The sequence below is a fragment of the Nymphalis io genome, chromosome 9 (genome assembly GCF_905147045.1).
Source record: "Nymphalis io chromosome 9, ilAglIoxx1.1, whole genome shotgun sequence".
NCBI lineage: Eukaryota > Metazoa > Arthropoda > Insecta > Lepidoptera > Nymphalidae > Nymphalis > Nymphalis io.
Window position 1 is genome coordinate 7,950,929 of NC_065896.1, and position 21,818 is coordinate 7,972,746.

Below are 21,818 nucleotides of genomic sequence, written 5' to 3' on the forward strand. Positions count from 1 at the left end.
GTGTCAGATCCGTTATCAAAACATTAGAAAAGATCATTGCTCAGAGTATTAAAATGAAATTAAAAAAAAAAACAAAGGTAGCCGTGAGCACTACACTCACTTGTCAATTCGTCAATTAAAGAAATCTCAATAAATGTAAAGCAAAATACATAAAAAGAGTTTCGTTAATACATAAGCATTTTATTTTATTATTATTATAATAATACATAGCAACAAAATGTATAGTACTAACCAAGCGCTAGGACTATATACTTCGTTCGCGCGGCTTCGTTTGCGTCATAATTCAGCATTACTAAATGCCAATTGCATTGTTCTTTAAAAATGAAGGATTCTCATACAAACTGTCATCCTCTTTACTAAAATCTACTATGTAAAAGGAGTGTGCAAATTTTCATGGTGCTAGCCCCAGAAATTTGGGCGTTGATATGTCAGTCATTTATTTTTTGCCAATCCTTTCAATATATATACCTAATAAATAAGTATTAAATACACAAAAGGTCATAGAGAGCAACGGTGGAGAGAGGTGAGGTATAAGAGAGCGTCATACCGTTTGCCGTCACGACAAACGAGTTCTATCCCCAAGGCACGTCGATTGATGTTCCATTTAAAAAAATAGCAATAAGTATGTTTTTTATTGTTATTAAAATTAGCAACTTCGCACCTTGAGAATGTGATGCGGAAACCATACAGGCCCCTATGACCTTTTAAGAAGATTATAAATATCCACTAAACGCTTGATGTACCAATACCAATACCACTAAACCTTGGTGTACCAATACACATCGTATTGGTTATCTAGCAGAGTTATCACAATGAACGAATGAAATATATAAAAATGTTATATTATGTAAATAATTAAAAAACGTAATCGAAATGGTATAGAAAGGATTTCATTAAAACAAAGAAATTGGCATCAAACAAATATTCACGTGCGTGATTTGAGCAAAATTGCGTTTGTGTACGCGTTGCGCGCGCGTATTTGGTTAACACAATTAAGTGGCTACTAGCGCTGAGTGCTTTTATAAATACATATAAAGTCAAATATTATAGTATTTTGTTCAAGTAAATTTAACAATAAAACGTTTTTGAATGGTCAATATTTTAACTATACCGAACGCTGCTAGAAAGAGGAAAAAAGCTCGTGTAGTTTATCTTTTAAAATAAATCATATATACAATGAAGTTAGTACCTATTCACAATGATTTATTGAACCCGAGATTAAATCCAAGCATCATTATCGAACAAGTAATATTTTAATGAGTAATGAGATTTATTGATTGTGTCTTTATAAAAATTTGAAATTTATTAAGTGTTAAATTAATTATATGACATAGCACTAAATAGATACTTATAGAGTTTTTATAAGAACTTCTCTGTTTGTCTAGTGGCCAACTTATAAGGCCACAGATCCGAGTTACTGGAATCAAACACCAGGTCGGGCAATAAAAAAAATTAAGAGTTTGTCTGTCGAGAAAATCATCATTATGTAGTAAGAAGAGTATTAAAAGAAAGGTATATGTATATTCTGAAACATTGAGTAAGTCTCAGTAAGTACCACCCACTCATCAGATATTCCACCAAATCAAAATCTAAATCTAAAACGGCAATACTTGGTATTGTTCTGTTTCAGTTTGAAGGGCGAGTGAAACAGTGTAACTACAGGCAACTATTCCCTGCCAAATTCAATTTTATTTTAAACGTAATACGTGTATTTTGAGGGAGAAAATAATTAAAGAATATTATTATTAATTCTTGTATAACAAGCGTCGTGGTTTACAGTTCGCAGAAATGCTTGTCGTTAATTAAGATATTGTATTGTTTTTTATTTATTTATTTAAGTACATTATAATTAATGATAAATGGGTTATAAAGTTATAATTGTTTAAATAGTATTCGTGCATAAAATACATAAATAACAACTATAATCTAATTTACTTTTTAATTTATAATTGAATGGTAAGCGAGCGAATTGACTACGCGGTAAGGTAAGTCGTCACCACCGCCCAAGCAGGGGCGCTGTGAAAAATTAACTATTCCTTGCACAGTTAATGCGTTGCCTTATGAATTACACGCACACACAAAACAGAAATTTAGTGTTTCTTTTGGCGTTTTTGAATGTTTCCGTCATGAATTTGTCAGAGGAATCTTGAAGTTTAAAAGTTGGCGTTATAAATACTCCCACGTGTCAGAAACCAAGTAAAGTCCCGGGTCCTGCACCTCTCTCACCGGTTAAGTCAGACTGCCATACCATTTGATTTATGAGAGTGATTCCCTGGTTGCTGGGACCAAAATCGCTCAGAACTTCATCATAAAACTATTTGGTGGCAGAATATAAAACTAATGAGTCCTTCAACAAACAGACTAGTTGCTCTACCACACATAAACATATTTTAGATAACTTTTGAAATAAAATAATATAAATATTTAAAATAAATTTTATCAAAATTATTACTCATTATGTGTGCCCGGTTAATATATATAAGTAACAATTCTTTTTACTAACTAATTATAATAAAAAGTAACTGTTTACGAGGAGTACTTCAGAAGCTGTCACTGTCTTGTTACCTACAGATCTGAAGGCTTATCTTAGGAGGTAAATGTATCAAGATACAAATTCAATAAAAAAATGTAAACGACAATTAGACAATTTTACTATACGTTATTCGTAAGTATTAAACACTTACCTTCATAAAAATGGTATTATCACGAACGAAAATCCGAAAGTACTATAAATAATGGCATTAATAATAAAAAAGTAATAACCTACTTCACAGTCCCAGTGAGTTTGAACGGCGATACTGAATGCGATTCCCATGTGAAAGCCATTATAGAACATACAACAACGATTATAGCGTTTCTCGAAGTTGATAACAGCCATAATATCTTCTTTAAGCTTTTTTTATTCGCCTCTACATTCGTATCTTTCATTTTCTGCAAACAAAAGTATTCATACAGTTTGTGATGAAGAATAAGACAGGAAATAAGGTATGGAATATTTCCATATTTAAATTCATATATTTTATGTAACATCGCTTTGTTCCGTTATGGTTTTTTGTGAAGAGAAATATATTTAAAATGGAACGATTTTTTGTTTCATTTTTGATATCGATGAAGTTACTACGAATCTATTCATACTAATTAAAAAACCTTTATTTTTTTTATTTTTTTCAGCCTTTTCCCGTCCACTGCTGGACGAAAGCCTCCCCCATAGAACGCCAACCATCCCGAAAAACAATCCAAAAAACCTTTACATCTATAAAATGATGAAAGCCACGCGCATAGAAGGCGTGATATCAGATTGAATAGCAAAAAGTAATCGTACTAATACAGTCGCGTTAGTAAGGTGATATGAAAACGCGCAATAGTATCGCGACTGTAACGCTGTTACCGTGTCTACCTTAGGTTACGTACCTTACGTTGATACAATCGCTAATAGCGTTGTCAAAGGATTCTGTTTGGCGATGTAATATCACTTGACATACTCTGGTAGGTGAAAGGAATGTGAATACGCAGTAATTGTGTTTAACATTCAATTAAAATAAATTATAACTAGAAATTAATATAATATTTTAGATTAAATTTTCATAACATTGATATTAATTTTTTTTTTTTATAGAATAGGAAGGCGGACGAGCATATGGGCCACCTGATGGTAAGTGGTCACCAACGCTCTTAGACATTAGCATTGTAAGAAATGTCAACCATCGCTTACATATCCAATGCGCCACCAACCTTGGGAACTAAGATTTTATGTCCCTTGTGCCTGTAATTACACTGGCTCACTCACCCTTCAAACCGGAACACAACAATATCAAGTATTGCTGTTTTGCGGTAGAATATCTGATGAGTGGGTGGTACCTACCCAGACGAGCTTGCACAAAGCCCTACCACCAGTAAATGGAGTGTGCTCGAAACGAAACAGATAGAATATATTTTTTACGTTTAATTAATTATTGCGGAGAGGTGGGGGCATGTAACAGTGTCCTCGCTGACCCTACATCAGAACCAGCGAAAGTTTTGTACAAGCTAGTGAATGATCTTATTAAGAATGATGTAAACGCTATGACATGAATGATGTAATTAAGCAATGTGAAAAGTTTAATGTTCTGTAAGCACTATGAGGGTGGCATTTTCTTAAAGAAAAAACCCTCTTTAAAATAAATGAATTAAAAAAAAAAAACATTGATATTAATTCGATCGAATAATAAAAGCTTTTTTTTAATGCCTAAATGTTTCTATTTCTTAAGTTGCGTCTATTCGTCCTGTAAATTCTTGTAATTTTATTGATGAGTTCTTATATAACATATTTAAAAATTAATAAAAAAAAAATGTTTGTTGTAAACTACATTGTTGTTGACTACACTAAATTAATAAAGCACAGTTTTTAATTATACAAAAGCATATTGTTTAAAGAAAAATGTTTACTTTTTCATATTTGATTCATATCTCGAGACTGATTTAAAAAATTACTTTATAAAATATTATTACTTCGGGTACTTTAGCTTTATTATATTTTATATAAAGTAAAGAGTACAAACATGTATTGTTAAAATATATAATCTCAAGATAGGCAATATCACGCAATGCACGCGATACGGCGATTAATTAATTGTGCGTTTTACGATGTACATAAGGTCTGTATTACACAAAGCTTTCGGTCATAAAGTGTGGGGTAATCCATTACTTTTAAATAAATGTTCAATATAAAAACCCTCATAAAATTGTTTTGGATAGAATTTCGTAGACTATAACCGTAAAACGACTATTTAAAGTGTATTTCTATATTAGTGTCAGTTTTCAATACTATCCACACTTTTAAATGAATCATTTATGACTTACCCTCATTAAAAGAAGTATAATTATGCACGATATTCCCAACGTACTGTCAGCCAATCTAGCGTTAGGTATGTTGATGAAAACCTAAAAAAAATCATTATGTTACAAAACAAAACAAAATCGAGTACGGACACAGAGAATTTATTGAATTAATACATTTAGAAATTTTTCATGACTTTGTGGTACTTGTAATTAATATAATAACAGACAAATAAAACGCTGACTTACTTAAGGTTACTTATAACGAATTTGTTCTGATTGAAAATCATATATTCTTAAATTTAAGTAATACAGAATATTTTACCTGTTTCAAGGTATCGATAAAACCCTTTGATTTGAACTGGATTCCCAGTAATCCCTTGAGCTGAGACACGGCGATTATGACGGACGTCGCTGATGTAAAACCTACAGTGACCGGTACAGATATAAAATCGATGAGGACACCTGTTGAGAGAAGAACTTTGTAACACTCAAATCATAAGTTCGATTTTTTTAAATTTAATATAGTAAAGGAAACAGGAATATGAGCCACCCGATTGTAACTGTGTTTACATAACCTAACCTAAGCCGTAACTGGTTCCTATATAATTATCATATATTTTACACCCTGAAGCTAGGAAGCTCTTAGGAGGGGCTGTGTATTTGTGAGGTGAGGGCCTGCTCCGATAGCTCCGTCGAGCCACGAGCGGAGCATAGCACGCGAGAGGCCGCGGATGCGTTTTATCAACATATCACAGTGGTTTTAGTGGGTAAGACTCCCACATAACCCAGTTCACCCCCCCCATGGGTGCTGGGTACCTTTCTGAAGGTTTCCACTGCAAGAAAAAAAAGCTGTAAGCTCTATAGATAGCTGTCTATTTTGGTAAATGTTGACGTAGACTAATATTTTTTCTTAGAATTATTAGTTTCCTTGAAAAGTTACTATCAAGTTCCACACGAGAAACAAATTTTAAAAAATGCAGCTCCTATGATTAAAATTTCGATAACAAACTACTATTTTATATTGTTAAACATGCTTGAAAAGATATATCTAGATTAGGTATTACAGATAACTATCATAGTTATTAATATATTCTACAATTTACTTAAACCGCTTATTATATTGACGAGCCGGTTGGCGTGGTTGGTAGAAAACTTGCCTTTCACGCCGAAGGTTGTGGGTTCGATTCCCACCCAGGACAGACATTTGTGTGCATGAACATGGCTGTTTGTCCTGAGTCTGGGTGTAATTATCTATTTAAGTATGTATTTACAAAAGAAAAGTAGTATATGTAGTATATCAGTAGTCTGGTTTTTATAGCACAAGCTTTGTACAAGCTTAATTTGAGATCAGATGGCCGTGTGTGAAAAATGTCCCAGGATATTATATTATATTATATTATTATATTACTATTAGAGTAATTATTTTTGAAATGTTATATACTTTCCATGTGTTCTAATATGATGCTGCTATGAATATTATGAGTTGTTCGCACTATTTCAGCATTTAGTCGAAGTGCTAAATATGTTAGACCAATGAATTTGCTATGCGAATATATTTTGGCCAATCCCTAGCCATTCCAAATTATTAGCTACACGTCTAAGTGTTGCAAACAAACCTTTATTCGGGGAAAAATATAATATTTTCAGTGCTTGGTTAACATACAGTTATGTTTCATCTAGTTTTTTTTAAATTCGACCCTAAGCATTATTGAAAATTTGTGGAAAATATTATATATTTTTCTATTATTATTTGTTTTTTTTAATTGATAACACTGAAGTTTGTCGAAAGCTACAAAAAAAAACAAATCGGTTGATAAACACAAGAAAAAAGATACATATTATTTTGTTTATGCCTATTTATATAGTTTTTAATTTTTTTTTTTTTATAGAATAGGAAGGTGGACGAGCAAATGGGCCACCTGATGGTAAGTGGTCACCAAACGCCCTTAGACGTTGGCATTGTAAGAAATGTCAACCATCGCTTATAACCAATGCGCCACCAACCTTGGGAACTAAGATTTTATGTCCCTTGTGCCTGTAATTACACTGGCTCACTCATCCTTCAAACCGGAACACAACACTGCTGTTTTGCGGTAGAATATCTGATGACTGGGTGGTACCTACCCAGACGAGCTTGCACAAAGCCCCACCACCAGTAAATGTTAATATCCATACTAATATCATAAAGATGTAAAGTTTGTGAGGTTGTAGAGGGTAATCTCTGGATCTACTTAACCGATTTTGATGATTTTTTTACCAATAGAAAGCCACATTATTTGTGAGTGTCATAGGCTATATAATAACCCAAAAAATGAAGACTTTTTCGTGGTAGTCGGATTTGCAAAGTAAGTCGGAGAAAAAACGGTCGAACGAAATCGTTTCTTACCAACGCTGCCTTAACGATGAGAGATATATTATTGAGTTCTAGGGAAAAGTTGTAGAGCTTGATAATGCTTACAAAAAAGTCAGCGACAGCATATGTCTAACTTTTATATTTAAGTCACAAAAGTTTTTTTTTACAAAAATAATTTAAATCGTCATTTTTATTGGTCATATATTATCAACAACTATGAAATTTTATCAAAATTAGAAAACTTATTGTCTCAATTGTTTAAAAAAAATACTTTTCCCTTTAAGTGCATATAATTTGGACGAATGGTTAAAGAGATAATACGACATATACGACTATTGAGTGATATTTCTATTAGTCGGTTTTTTTTTCATATACAACACGTTAATCTATTTAGGAAGAAATTGCTTTATCACCAAGGAAATTTTATTTAGATAAAATTAGTTTTTTCCAGTATATTTTTAGATGCATAATTTAAGAGATAATTTAAAATATCAAATACGCAAGACAATTTTATTAATGTTCGGCCAACGCAATTTTTGGCAGTCAGGAAATAAATCATAGCACTCATTACTAACCAAACCACACTCATAATTTCATCACAAGTAAAAATGTTTACCGGCCCACGAAGTGGGCACGGGTCAGCTAGTAAATAAAATAATGCATATAACATTTTACATACCTAAATGTAATATTCCCATTATGAGTTGAACTACACCGGTTAGGAAGCACAATAGTATTGCATAGTCGAAGTTTCTCCCTTGTATTTGTTCGTATGTCATGAGAGCTAGCAGAGCGGTCGGGCCTAAGGTAATATCTTTGCACGAACCAAGGATCAAGTAGACAAAGCATCCCATGAAAGAAGAGTAAAGGCCGTACTGAAACAAAACAATCCACTCAACACTAAAGCACAAAGTCACCTCATAGGAAATCAATACAAATAAAAACAATTTTAAATTATTGTATTAATATATTTGGCAATCTTTTGATGAACCATGATTTCAAAATAATTACTATCAGAATAATATGCGTTTTTCATTACCCACAGTGCGGATATTTCAACAATAAATAATTCGTTAATTGTAATGTCCACACTCATAACTGTTAATTGGTAGGACAAACGCAAAATAGCGCAAAATATCGGTCTCATAAAACATATTCATTTCTCTTCATTCCACTGTAATGAGTGGTAATCTTAACAGCGATCATTTTTGCCGACTTCATGATTCATTCGTTAATGATGAAAATTTTTAAATGAAAATAAAGTGTTTATATTAAACATTGATATACAATTCCACCAACCCGCATTGGAGCAGCGTGGTGGAATAAGCTCCAAACCTTCTCCTCAAAAAGAGGTGTGGAGGCCTTTAGCCCAGCAGTGGGACATTCACAGGCTGTTACGGTACGGTATATACAATTGTGTCATATTTACTAGAAGCGAAATATAGTAAATATGTTGTTAATTATTATCAAATAAATTAACTACTTTATATTACGCGCTAAAACCAACGACAAATAGAGTTAATTTTATTAAAATTTTGGTGACGTCATACAATTTGCAAATCTCTAAAAATCTATGACAATATTCGCCAGAGCTGTTCAGGAAGTTTTGAATTTATAAAGTAAATAGTAACTATATACTTAGTGATCAAAGTTATAAAGAACTACAAATGGCTTTGAAACGCTATTCAACACTTTCTCCCTTCACTCATAAACACTGACGCTGTTAGAACCGCTTAGGTATGAATCGCTTCTTACAGAGTCAATGCGCCGCCAATTACGAGATCTAAGATGTGATGACCCCTGTGCCTCTAATTACTGGATAAAACACGTTACAAACTGGAACATAGCAATACAAAGTAGTAATACTGTGTATTGCTATGTTACTTTCATATTCTGGGATTAAATACAAAATGTCAACTTTGGATATAGAAAAATATGTATTATTTAAAAATTACGAGCATCAGAAAAAAAGGAAAGAAATAATTTCCCAAGAGGATTTTTATAAATGGTTTTGTTACACGTGTATTGTTATCGAAATTGAATGATATTTGAACAATGCAGCAATATAGAGAGTTCGTTTGGAATAAAATTAGCTCAGCTGTGTTTCTATCAACGATTGTGAACGGTGCCAATGAAGCCTCATTTACTTTAACAATGCTTAATGAACTTTGATTCAGGTACATTAGTGATCAATTACTACTGATTCAATATGATAGAAACAGTAGTAATTTAATTTATATGAAGTAAATATACGTAATAGCTTTAGTAAATATGACACTACTAGGCAAAGACGTCTTCTTTTAAGGAAAAGTTTTGATGCTTATTCTACGAAAAATGAAGGTTGTCTCACGATGTTCCTGTTCACCAGATTTGAAACTAAGACACGGTCCCTTATATATAAATATATAACGTAAGAGAAGACCTATACCAAATAGGTCTTCCCCGTTGTCAATTCAGTGCTAGTTTAGTTCAGTGTCCACCAGCTACATTTTGTAGGTAGTGATCTACATCATCATCCTCAGTTCAGTGATCAGTATTTTTCATGACCGATGATTAATAATCGTAAATATGAGACGAGAGAATGAAGTGATGGCGTTAAGTCTGCTTTTTACCATATAATTGTTAGGGGACAGTAAAGTTTATATTAAAGATAATAGTATCATGTCATATAATCTATATAAAATTTGATCATATATGAACTTGACTGATAAATGAATATGAAAATATTCGTTGAAGCATAAAATTTATTAATTAAATCCGAAACAAACGTTATACTATTTACGTTAAAACTGCAATAATATTATCACTTCGACATTAAACCTGCGATGCTGTTATTTTTAACTGCAGCATAAGAACATTGTATCACACAAAAATCACTCGAAAACAGCTTTAGTCTATTGAAGTTGTTACTTTAGTACTTAACGGTCTTATAAACGTTGTTTAGGCGTTGGTCAGTTAAACAATGATGAATGTCTTCTTCACTCGAATGTCAAATCAATAATGTCAGAAAGAGCAAAATGGGTGTTTAACAGAACAGTCAATAAGCAACGATAATAAGGAAAGCCGTTAATATACAAAATTAACCAAGGGTTTGTGCACCGAATTTATACAATCTTTTATTACATATAATTATATATATAATAAATTTTTTACGTTAAAAATTATATCTTTAAAAAATTTATGTATCACCAATAATTGTTATCTATGTCAGTTTAAGTTCCACATTTTTATTACATTTATACCAGTTTTATGTTGTACAATAATTTTTCCGAAGGGAAATCTTTTTTATCTATTTAATGGGTGGCCGTAAATATTTTTTTACTTACGGCTGTTTTCGATTCTCAAGACACATCTGTCTCAGAAATTTCATCGTGATAGGTTGTAAACTCTAGGGAAAAGAAAGCTGCGGGACGAACCAACTGAATTAAGGGTTTCACTTTTACGACTTGACACACAAGTACAAAAATCCACTACAGTAAAACAAAACAAAATTCCTTTTTCACTATAAGTATATCCCATATTGAAATCAGCATGTTTTCCTTTCAGGAGACGTTTTTACATGGTTGTAAGTTTGGGTAATGTTATTTAAGAGATTGGAAAAGCAATGCTTTTAGTGTACGTACTTTGTTTGAAGCTTAGCTACTGGTATATTCTACGTAATATATGTGAATTCTATGCAAAACTTGAGCGCTGAATATAATAAGGTAATGGAACTCATTTCACTTACCTGAGGCGGCAGTCCAGCTAGTGTGGCATAAGCCAGCGCCTGCGGGATAACAGTAAGCCCAACTGTAACACCAGCTATAAAGTCTGCTAAAGCTTTTTCCGAATTGTATTCAGGAAGCCATTGTATAATAGGCAATCTTTTATGCATTAATCTTGAACACCATGTTTGTTTCTTGTAACGTTTCTTTGATGGCGAAGACATGATTGTTATTCACCTGTTAAATGAGAAATTAAATATTAAAACACCAGGTTTTGAAACGTACACTTGACACGATTTAAGAAAATATTTTGGTTCAATGTGAAGTCACTACAGGTTTGAATTTGGCTGTGTTCTACTGATAAAAACCGGCAAGAAACTAGGCAATGCATTTAATTTACAAATTACAATTAAATTTAAATATTTTGTTCGATAACGAAAAAATACGTAGCTTTATAGGAACACGTTTTATATAGTAATGATTTTATTTTCGAAATAAGAATGCCGTTTATGTATAAATATTTACAAACGAAACTACTGGAGATAAATACATATAACGAACTCTACGTTAATTGGCGACAAAGTGCACGATATAAGTTTCATAGGTTACATATTTCTGTTTTAGTTTGCGAGGTAACTTTTATTTTTAAGTAATATGAACAAGTAGGAAGTAACTTTCGAAGTTACTCTTAATTTATACAGCAGTAGTTAGTATGTGTACATACAAAGAAACTTTTTAAATTTAATGAATGTTGGAATGCTTGAACATGTAAGGTAGGGAATTCTATTAGCTCTACTAGAAAGTTGTGGAGTAACGTGTATCTCTTTACGATTTGATTTATAGAAAAAAAATCTTTGATCCAATCATGTTCAACGTAGCCGTTCTTTTCAATTATTTACAAATTTCATTTTCTATTTCAGGTATAGGGTATTTCCACGCAATATGTTTAAGCAATTAAAACAGTATGACATAGAGCATATCATTGTCTTCTATATAATTCACTTAATAAAGGATTCATGAGTTGAGTCAATATGGACTTGAAAGGCCGTCAGCGAAGGCGACGGATGTAAGCCTTTTCCTTAATAACCTACAAAGCTTCTCTGTAGGGAATATCGGGGGGTTTAATTTAATTTAAGACCCTTTGTGCTATACACTTCCCATTTTCCAATAAATATTCCATTTCTAAGCATTGCTAGCGAAAAACAAAACGTCGAAAATAGTTCTTACGTAACGGAGATAAAATAACTGATGATCTTATAGGTATTATTGTTTGAGTAACAGTCCGTGTTCAACAGTACGCAAAGTTTTCCATTTGCAAACGTGAAGGGAATAATGAACGGGCACAAAGGGTTGTGTGGACGATAATATCTTCTATTTCCGTTTTATTACCATATTTTGGATAGAGTCGGTCCTTTTAAAGCGATACATCTGTTCGTACAGCTAATAAAATATTTGTGAGACGATTGTTAATATAGATAATGAAATTAGGTACAAAATTCAAATTACTAGAGCTCTAGTTAAAGAGGAAAACGATCTCACTTTGTAAAGGGTACAAATGAAAGTATTCAGTGTTTCACAAAGGAGATTAGTGGAGAGGGATTCGAAGGGTTCGATTCAATTAACGTCAATGGCCCTCTTAAGAAAGAAAAAAGTCAGTGAAAATTAACAGAACGCCAGTGTTTTTATCATTGCGGTACTGATCAGCGAACTGGCTATATAACATTGCGTTTCGCTTTGTTGACTCTGATGGTACATCGAGCTAATAAACCTATAGCAGACAATGTCGCACGGCTCTTTGTTCCGCCAGGCAGGTTGCCGGGCCAATTATGCACTATTGGATTGAGGATTTTCATTAACTCTGTGTTTGTTGAATTGTCAGTTAGTCCACAATACAGAGCTAAAGCAATTGCATGTGGCCAATACAACATGTTATCTAGTTAATGTACATGAAATTTTGTGGTAGCAAAACGATTATGCAATCGAGCGGAAGTACTTATTTATTTACTATTTAACCACTAAGAATTATCTTATTACAACTTATTACCGAATTAAACTATAGGTAATAATTTCATTTGCGTACTATTTGAAAGCATACATGTTATTTTTCTGAATTGCACTATTTAGTAAATTATGGTAACTTCGGATTCCTGATTAGTTTATCCTAATACTAAGCTTATCAAAATTCAATTCTCAATTGGACTGAATTTCGATTTGTGATTGAAACAAGTAATTGAAATTACATGATTCCCTAATCGTCAATAATCTTCGTGTTTTATGTTTTGAATTCACAATCACCATTCTTATGTTTATAAAATATAGAAAAACATAACTTTTTAATGGCCGCAACTCAGTAGATCTGCGGCCAGTAAAGATAACTTGACTTGCCTAAGAAATGCTTAAAACAGAAACGTTGAAATTAATTTCAACTTGACAATTTACTTCCATCGAAAATAGATTCACTTCAAAAATATGATTACTTTGAAAATGCATAAAAATTAATTTATTAAAGAAGGCAAAATGTAACTATTTTTAATAACTAATTTTTCTTGTTGAAGAAAAATTTACCGAGTGCCAAGTATATATGGAAAATCGAGAAAGAAATATCCAATTAATTCTACTAATAAGCTTCAGTAACAAATAAGTGACGAACAAAAAATATTTATTCTCTAACAAATTGCTGGGAACGCGCGCCCGTCGATTACGAGGCTTCGATTTGTTACGCGCCAAGTGCAAGCTTGACACGTATTAGTCATTAATACGAAAGAATTCTCTCATTTTTTACCGTTTGTTACAACTTTTATATTTATGCAGCGAGCGATAAGCACGAGAACCATTATTAAACAGTAAAGTATAAAATTTGCGGAAAAAATTTCATTAATGGTCGTATAGAAAATAGTCTAATCTCTCACTAAAAAAAGTCTCATTTTATAGTTGGATAATGTTTCTTACATGATGAGTTTCATATTCTCCCAGATGGGAAAGCGTCTTAACCGAAGATTGCTGGTTAAAACCAGGGAAAGCACAAACGAGTTTTAAGTGCTTAATAATTTACGCTTATAATAATTGATTCTTATTCGGTGGTGAAGAAAAACATCGATCCGAAACATGTAAATCTGCTACATATGTATCTACATTTACTGGTGGTAGGGCTTTGTGCAAGCTCGCCTGGGTAGGTACCACCCACTCATCAGATATTCTACCGTAAAACATCAATACTTGATATTGTTGTGTTTCGGTTTGAAGGGTGAGTGAGCCAGTGTAATTACAGGCACAAGGGACATAAAATCTTAGTTCCCAAGGTTGGTGGCGCATTGGCTATAAGCGATGGTTGACATTTCTTACAATGCCAATGTCTAAGGGCGTTTGGTGACCACTTACCATCAGGTGGCCCATATGCTCGTCCAGCTTCCTATTCTATAAAAAAAAAAAAATTGGAGCAACGTGGTGGAATAAGCTAAGCTAATAGGCTATGATGAGATATTTCACGAGCAGTGGGAAATGTAGTTACGTACGTTACTTTTTTCAGGCAATGAGAAATTGGCTTCATCCAGCCTATATGAGATGTTGAGCATGTCAAGGACGATGATGGTGCACATCTGCAAGGGTTGAACTTTTACTCTAACAAATTACGGAATCCGTGTTAGTCCACCGATTACAAGTCATCGATTCATCACGCAGGCGTCGAACGGTACAGCACGTACTACGGTCATCAATCCCGTCCTGTCCGATCCTCGATCCGTCAACGCTATCGGGAAGGACTCTTAGCTTTAAATGAACAACAAAATTAATTTATCGCTTTTAGCAAGACCTTTGTATAAATTTAATCATTTTAGTAAATTGCGTAAAGCACAATTTCATATGACTCAATTTCAATTTCAGAAATTCTAGTATCACTTTAAAATATTTTCAAATAACTATCAATAAAACAACGATATCATTAGACTATTACAACCACAATAAACTTTCTTGTTTGGATGATCATTTGTCAATTTATTTTACAAAAATGACCAATACCATTTCATTTCATGGATCGATCGTTCTCAATACAAGTTCTCATTTGAAAGCAAATTGACATTTCAATCATCCCTGATTGGGCGAACGATGATTAGAGAAGCTAATATTACAGGAAACCAATTCACTGACTCCGCTAGGCAGTCATCAATTATTGTCAATACAATTGTTACATTATTCTTCGAACAAAGAATAAATGTTTATTCATTGAAACCTTTCATATTATGGCGAGTCGTTGTGGTTCTTATGTCTATGTACATACATACATACATACGAGTAATGGACTTTTGTAATGTTACTCATGGAACTAGGTGATTAGCGATGAAATAACTGACAGGAATCGGAATCAGCTGTTTTAAGCAGATCATATTGGTACGTATGTGATTTCGCTGCGGATGCCTAGATAAGATGGTCTTAATGCTTATGTAGCGATTATTCCATAATTAATTCTCGTCCTTCACACTAATATGGGATACCTAGGCACTAATCTTGGCTTAGCATATAACTTTACTGGCTCATGGCCAGACAATGTCTTAAACAGTCATGAACATTAATTCTCAATGAGGTTTAAGCGTAGATCCATAGCTCCATCGTCTTACCTAGCGATAAAGTGGTTACAACCATATAATTACTATGTGTTGAATACAATTAATTTAGCGACACACAGGAAATGAGCTAGATGGCAAATAATTCAGAAGCCATTAATATATTATTGTCTACATACAATATCTGAAGACATCCATTTAAATTCGTTTCGTTCTGTCAAATTATACCAGTGTTTACTTAGAAATAAGTATCTGTATTTAAAGCTACATGAAAATGAGCGTTATATTATAAATATATTTTTATTCGTGTTCACCGAATTATCGGAAATGTCTTGATAGATTTTGTTAAATACTCTTTTCCTTTAAGATTTCTCTTCTCCAGGTTGCTCCTTGTATATTTCTTCGTTCACTTATGATATATCATTTTTCAGAATATTTAAATTAACAAGATTTTAGTTATATAATTTAAAAATATTATATAATTCGGTAAATATATTTTTATCCATATTCATATATGGTTTTTAACTGTCAAAATCTAGCAGCAGAAGATTTGTAGTTTACTCCACCGCACTGTGTTTAATTTAAAAAAACTCAATGGTGCTTCTCCAGATTTGAGCGCGAAATTATTGGTTTCGATTAACGCTTTCTAAACATTGTGTCATCTCAGATCTATATATGTATATTCCAATCGGAGTAAGAATAAAGGTACACAAACCGTAATTCTTCTGCTGTATTACGCACAATAAACAGTTCTTGATTAATTTACCTTTATTTATAATAAAACACTATTCCACTTAACTAGTTATAATCACAAACATTGATGTGGTTAAACTTTCGAAGTTCCGATTACATTGCGGACTTTGAAAACGCCTTCTTTTCGCGAATCCATAGTGAATATCATAGATTATTCAAGATCTCGACCAATGATATCGCATCAATTGATATCGGTGTCAAAGTTGTTTATGGGTTTTATTCCTCTTGTGGTTGGAAGAAGCCATTGATCTATATCATTTTTTAAACCGTTGTCTTAAGACATACGGTAGTTATAATGTAAATTAAAGTATATAGTAACAATTTATTATTACGTGTAGCAAAGTGTCAGAAGTGGAGCAATGTAATGAGTTTCTTCATTTGACTGGTGTAACATTTAGCTACAACGTTCATAATACAATATACAGTTCATACTCCAGGCCGTCCTAATATTATAATTGTGGCTCAATCGAGGTACCTATTTGTAGTAGTAGTAGCTAGTTCATCATTTTGTAATTGAGATAATAGAATTTGAACGAAAATCTGTTACTATTTTTTTTTTATATGCGCCGGGATGGCAAATGACTCTACTCCATCTGATGGTAAGTGGTAGTAGAGTCCAAACGCGACGACGGCCAGTACAGTCGGGAAGAATGTTCTGTACTAGCCGTCCCCGCCTTGCCGGCCCGCAAGATGCCTCTTCACGCCTCGTTTAAAGGAACCCGGGTTGTAAGAGGAGGGGAACACGTGAGCTGGTAAGGAATTCCATTTTTTGGTAGTGCGACAAAGAAAGGAGTTGCCAAATTTGTTTGTGCGCGATGGAATTGATGTCACAGTTAGGCGGTGACATCGAGAACCAGCTCGCGTGGATTTAAGAAGGGAGGGGGAAGCAGGAATTAGAGAGAATAATTCCTCAGAGCACTCGCCGTGATACAGTCGATAGAAAGCGCTCAGTGCTGCTATCTCGCGACGCACTAAGCAATCTAATAATAAAAATATTTTTTATATTATGTAAGTTCTACAAAACCGTGTTAAGTTGATTTTTAATTACAACTTTCTATTTTTTCCGGAAATACAAAATTGTATTTTAACATTTACTTGGAATAAAAAAAAAACCATTTTTATATTGAAATGAGATAGGATATATTTTACTATTTGTAAAAAGGGTTTTATTAGTAAAGTAAAAACAAAATCACGAAGATCGTTGTTGAAGGACACGAGTAAGTGTAAGTACGTCTCTACTATATACAGTAACAGCCTGTTAATGTCCCACTGCTGGGCTAAGGCCTCCTCTCCCTTTTGAGGAGAAGGTTTGGAGCTTATTCCACCACGCTGCTCCAATGCGGGTTGGTAGAATACATATGTGGCAGAATTTCAATGAAATTAGACACATGCAGGTTTCCTCACGATGTTTTCCTTCACCGTTAAGCACGAGATGAATTATAAACACAAATTAAGCACATGAAAATTCAGTGGTGCTTGCCCGGGTTTGAACACACGATCATCGGTTAATTCACGCGTTCTTACCACTAGGCCATCTCTACTATATAATAACTTCAATAGCAATCAGTTGGGAGAGAAATCTAATACCAGAAATCTATTAAGTGAGGAAAGTAATGTTGGTATCTAGTAACGAACCTTACACTTTAAGTGTTCCTTAAAACGAATACTATAAAGTTTCTTTGATGTAGCTAAAAAAATATTTTAAAAATATAAAGGCAGAGAGTCTGGGAGAGAATTAGTGAATACTTTGTGTAATAGTGTAAAGTATTAATTTTACGTGTCCCAAATTGTTTCGTATCTCATACATATTTATAATAATACCAAGAAATGAGTATCTGCATCAAAAGTTACTTGAAAATGAGTCCGTTATAATGTAAATGTATTTTTATTCGTGTTCACCGAATTATCGGAAATGTCTTGATAGATTTGGTTGAATACTCTTTTCCGTTAAGATTTCTCTTCTGCATGTTGCTCCTTGTATATTTCTTCGTTCACTTATAATATATCATATACCGAGACTAAAAAAGAGGTAAATATTTAAAACGATACCAAAAGAGGTAACAAAAATTGAAAAAAAAACTTGTTTTTTTTTTTAAAGGTTATTGCACTAGGTATCTGTAAGTCAAGTTCACGACGATTAAAAATAATAAATTAAGCTATCTTTAAATTTCTTCGAGTAATAAAACTATTAATTGTAGCTCAGTGAATTAATTAAGCACTGTTTAAGATAATAAGATACAATTGTGATGAACGATTGTGATTAAAATTATAAAATTCAATTTGTATTATTTGAATATTGACTAGTACACACCAGTTCCACTTTGCCAGCTAAAATTTTAGTTTATTACGGAATCCTCATTATATATCTATTAGGTATTTTTAATGATTTGTTTTGTTGTTAAATATAAAATCATTGTACAGTGATAAAATTAAAAAAAGTTTAAAAGTTTGTCAAATAATAATCTATCAATCGGAATAATTTTCATCAAAATCGGTCCAGTAGTTTTTATGAGAACAAATAGACATTTTAGTTTTATTCAAATTACATAATAGATAAATAGATCTTGAACGTCTCTACACAAACTGCCGGATATGCTCTGCCTTAATGACAATTGCAAAAATGTATAATATAATAGGATGCAATTTATTTCAAATTACCACAAAGTAATAAACAAATCGACTTGCAAAACCTTGTATATAATCTTGTTCTCTCACTTTTCATACATCTTACGCACGAATGACCACAAGCCGCACGCATGCACTCGTTTTACACGACTACAAACAAATATAATCCATACATTTTTCTAAATGTGTTATAGACATTATAATATTATAAGAATGAATTTGTTTTATCTTTATTTCCTTTAAATAGTCAAAAATCAGTAAAATGTAACAATAACTATATTTACCTACTCACCAGAATGAATTTTTAAAATAATGTTAATTTTTGTTTTAAAATTGTTTATCCAAAAGGCAACAGCCCAAGGTCTAAATAGGATGTTTTTATAAACAAAACACCCGAGTCGTTACGCGTTCACTATTCAACTGACTCGAATAAATTGTACTTTCGTGTAAAGAACTATTAAACATTAATAGTTTTATTAGCAATGCACGACGAAGTAATTGTATCGCAAAAATTGCAAAATACATATGCCTTCAGGTGCCTTCTGCGTATTTTAGTAAATTGTCTAGATTTTCCCACTTATTAGAGCGATCAACTTTAATTTGCCTCAAACATTCTTTTAAACAATAATTGATTTTAATCTGATTTTAGAATAATACATACATATAATGTTTGATATGCAACACGTCAATTTCGTTTCATTGCACGTTACTTCGTATATTTTCAAACTGTGAAAAACCGAAACGAGAAAAAGGCGCTTCGATCACTTTGTTCACGTAAATAATGTTTGTGATTGTTTTCGTTGGCTTAAGTATAACTTCATCTGAAAGATGTACCAGAAGTAAATAAAGGTCCCGTATTTGGTAGAAGTTTTTTCTATTTTTTTTTATTAACTAATATATAAAGCCGTAGATCCCGAGGTCCTGAGTTCAAATCTAATAAATAATAATATCTGAGTAATATTAATGAATTTTTCTATCGGAAAATTTTTAGTAGCAATCCGGAATCTGGGTAGTGGAAATGTGTGTGAATGCTTGTAAAGCCGTTGGTTCCTATTATGGGCGTGTGGTGTCTGTGTTTGAGTACACACTTGTGCAATATAATACATTCTGTGTAGTTCACTAGTCTCTATTGAGGATGGCCGCTGCGGTCAAGATATCATCATTATTACAAATATTTAAATATAATTATATAATAAGCAAAGATATAAATTTATAAAAAAAAATGTAGCTTAACAATCAATAGAATTATAATATTATAATACAAATTGAAGATAATAATTATGACTCATGAAATGATTGCGATAAAATATATAATTAATCTCATAAGCAAAGAATTTTTAATGAAATATAATTTCATATAGTTAAAATATTAAATAACTTAAAAACATAAGGTAACACAGGAAAAGGTACAATGAACAAGATTTCAAAATACTTTATTTTCACTTGTATTATTTTGCTAGTGAAAAATTTGTATTAGGTACAACATGTGTTAGTTAATATATCAATAAGTATCATTAATGAATATTTACATATAATTCATGAATGTATAGTTTTCAATATTGAAACAGTTGTGACAATAATAAAAATTTATTATTCAAGTAAGTTTCACAATAAAGGCATTTTTGAACTGTCACAATTTTCTACCGCTGTTTTGGAATATAGCCCGTGGTATGTAAAGAAGAAACTGTAAGAAACTCACATAGTGGTCCTTTTTAAAATAAATCAGATTTACAAACTAACCACAGTATTCACAATTATTGTTCATGATCATTCTGCAATGAAACCCGAAATTAAAACCATCTTTATCCAAAAAGCATTCTTTTAATGCAGTAGTGACTTAATAAAGTTTTTAAATTTGTTTAATGGTAAATTATAATTGTATATTATATTTTCCAGAATTTTATTATATTTGCCCAAAAACATTCTTTATACCTTACAGAAAACAGGGATTATAAGTTTATTTTTATTTGTAGTATAACAGTATGTAATCAGTTTTTATGAAATCCTCTTATATATTCTTCTATATACAGAGCATATTATAGTAAGTTAAATATATTGTTAGGCTACCAATATAAGTATTTCTCATAAATTTTATATCAATAAAAGTATTTCTTAATTTTTTTCACATAATTATGTCTTAGAGCTAACTAAGCTAAGATTATAGCTTAGAGGGCTCTTTCTCTTTGGCTCTGCAGAATAAATACAATTACTAATCCGCAACCTTACCTCAACAATATTTCAAGAATTTATAGTAAATTATATGTTCAATTAATTTGATTTCATTTTAAGCGATTTATTTAAAAATTTAACCACTGTAAACTTTTCTACAAAAATATACATTGCCAAAGCCACAAAATATAAGTAAATAATAAAGTATTTTTTACGTATATTATTATTGTTAAAAAAATGTTTGTCGGGTATATTATAAATAGATATTTACAGTAAAAGGGGCAATATTTAATGCTTTTATCGTAAACCGTTGACAAATATAATACTTTATACTAGATATGTAGGTTTTATTTTGATAGGTATTTTATTTGGACAAAATTGTTAAGTTTAATACAGCAGTTAAGTAAGGTAAATATTATTAATGGAATTCTTACCAAATCACAGCTCCACAATCCACGTAAACTAAAAACACTGAAGTCAAATTTCAATAATCTTGCAGTTTTAATTCAACGTTCATTTTTTACAAATGTAATAAACAGATTTGATACCATGCACATACCAGTCATACTAATGATTAAATTAATCGAATGTTTAGCTTTTTCAAATCTAAGCTGTTTAGTTTTCGCTCAAAGTTCAACGTCGAACATCAACTTCAGAAGTTGTAACGTCAGTTGTCAATTTTGATGTGACACTGACATTTATTAGTGTTTCTACATATTGTATTTTTTAAATGGAAAAGACAAAAGTATTGCAGTATACAGCTACAGTCTTCAGTTAAATTACACAAATAAAATGATATATAGGTGATTTATTGATTTCAAAATTGAAATATTAAGTGAA

The 21,818-nt window shown here is 32.0% G+C and overlaps 1 protein-coding gene across 2 annotated transcripts in view; it reads right to left on the reverse strand.

Moving 5' to 3' along the window:
- LOC126770523 (sodium-independent sulfate anion transporter-like) overlaps positions 1 to 21,615 on the reverse strand; it is a 34,148-nt gene extending 12,533 nt beyond the window's left edge. Inside the window, exons 1-6 of one of the 2 annotated variants that reach the window (XM_050489947.1) lie at positions 21,413 to 21,615; positions 10,899 to 11,112; positions 7,851 to 8,046; positions 5,141 to 5,280; positions 4,840 to 4,920; positions 2,768 to 2,931 (exon numbers count right to left, since the gene is read on the reverse strand). In XM_050489947.1, the coding sequence (XP_050345904.1) occupies positions 2,768 to 2,931; positions 4,840 to 4,920; positions 5,141 to 5,280; positions 7,851 to 8,046; positions 10,899 to 11,099 (782 nt within the window). In that variant the 5' untranslated portion in view covers positions 11,100 to 11,112; positions 21,413 to 21,615. Of the gene's footprint in view, positions 1 to 2,767; positions 2,932 to 4,839; positions 4,921 to 5,140; positions 5,281 to 7,850; positions 8,047 to 10,898; positions 11,113 to 19,101; positions 19,129 to 21,412 lie in introns of those variants that run through there. The other variant, XM_050489948.1, reaches the window with a different exon arrangement.
- Positions 21,616 to 21,818: the final 203 nt, after the last annotated feature.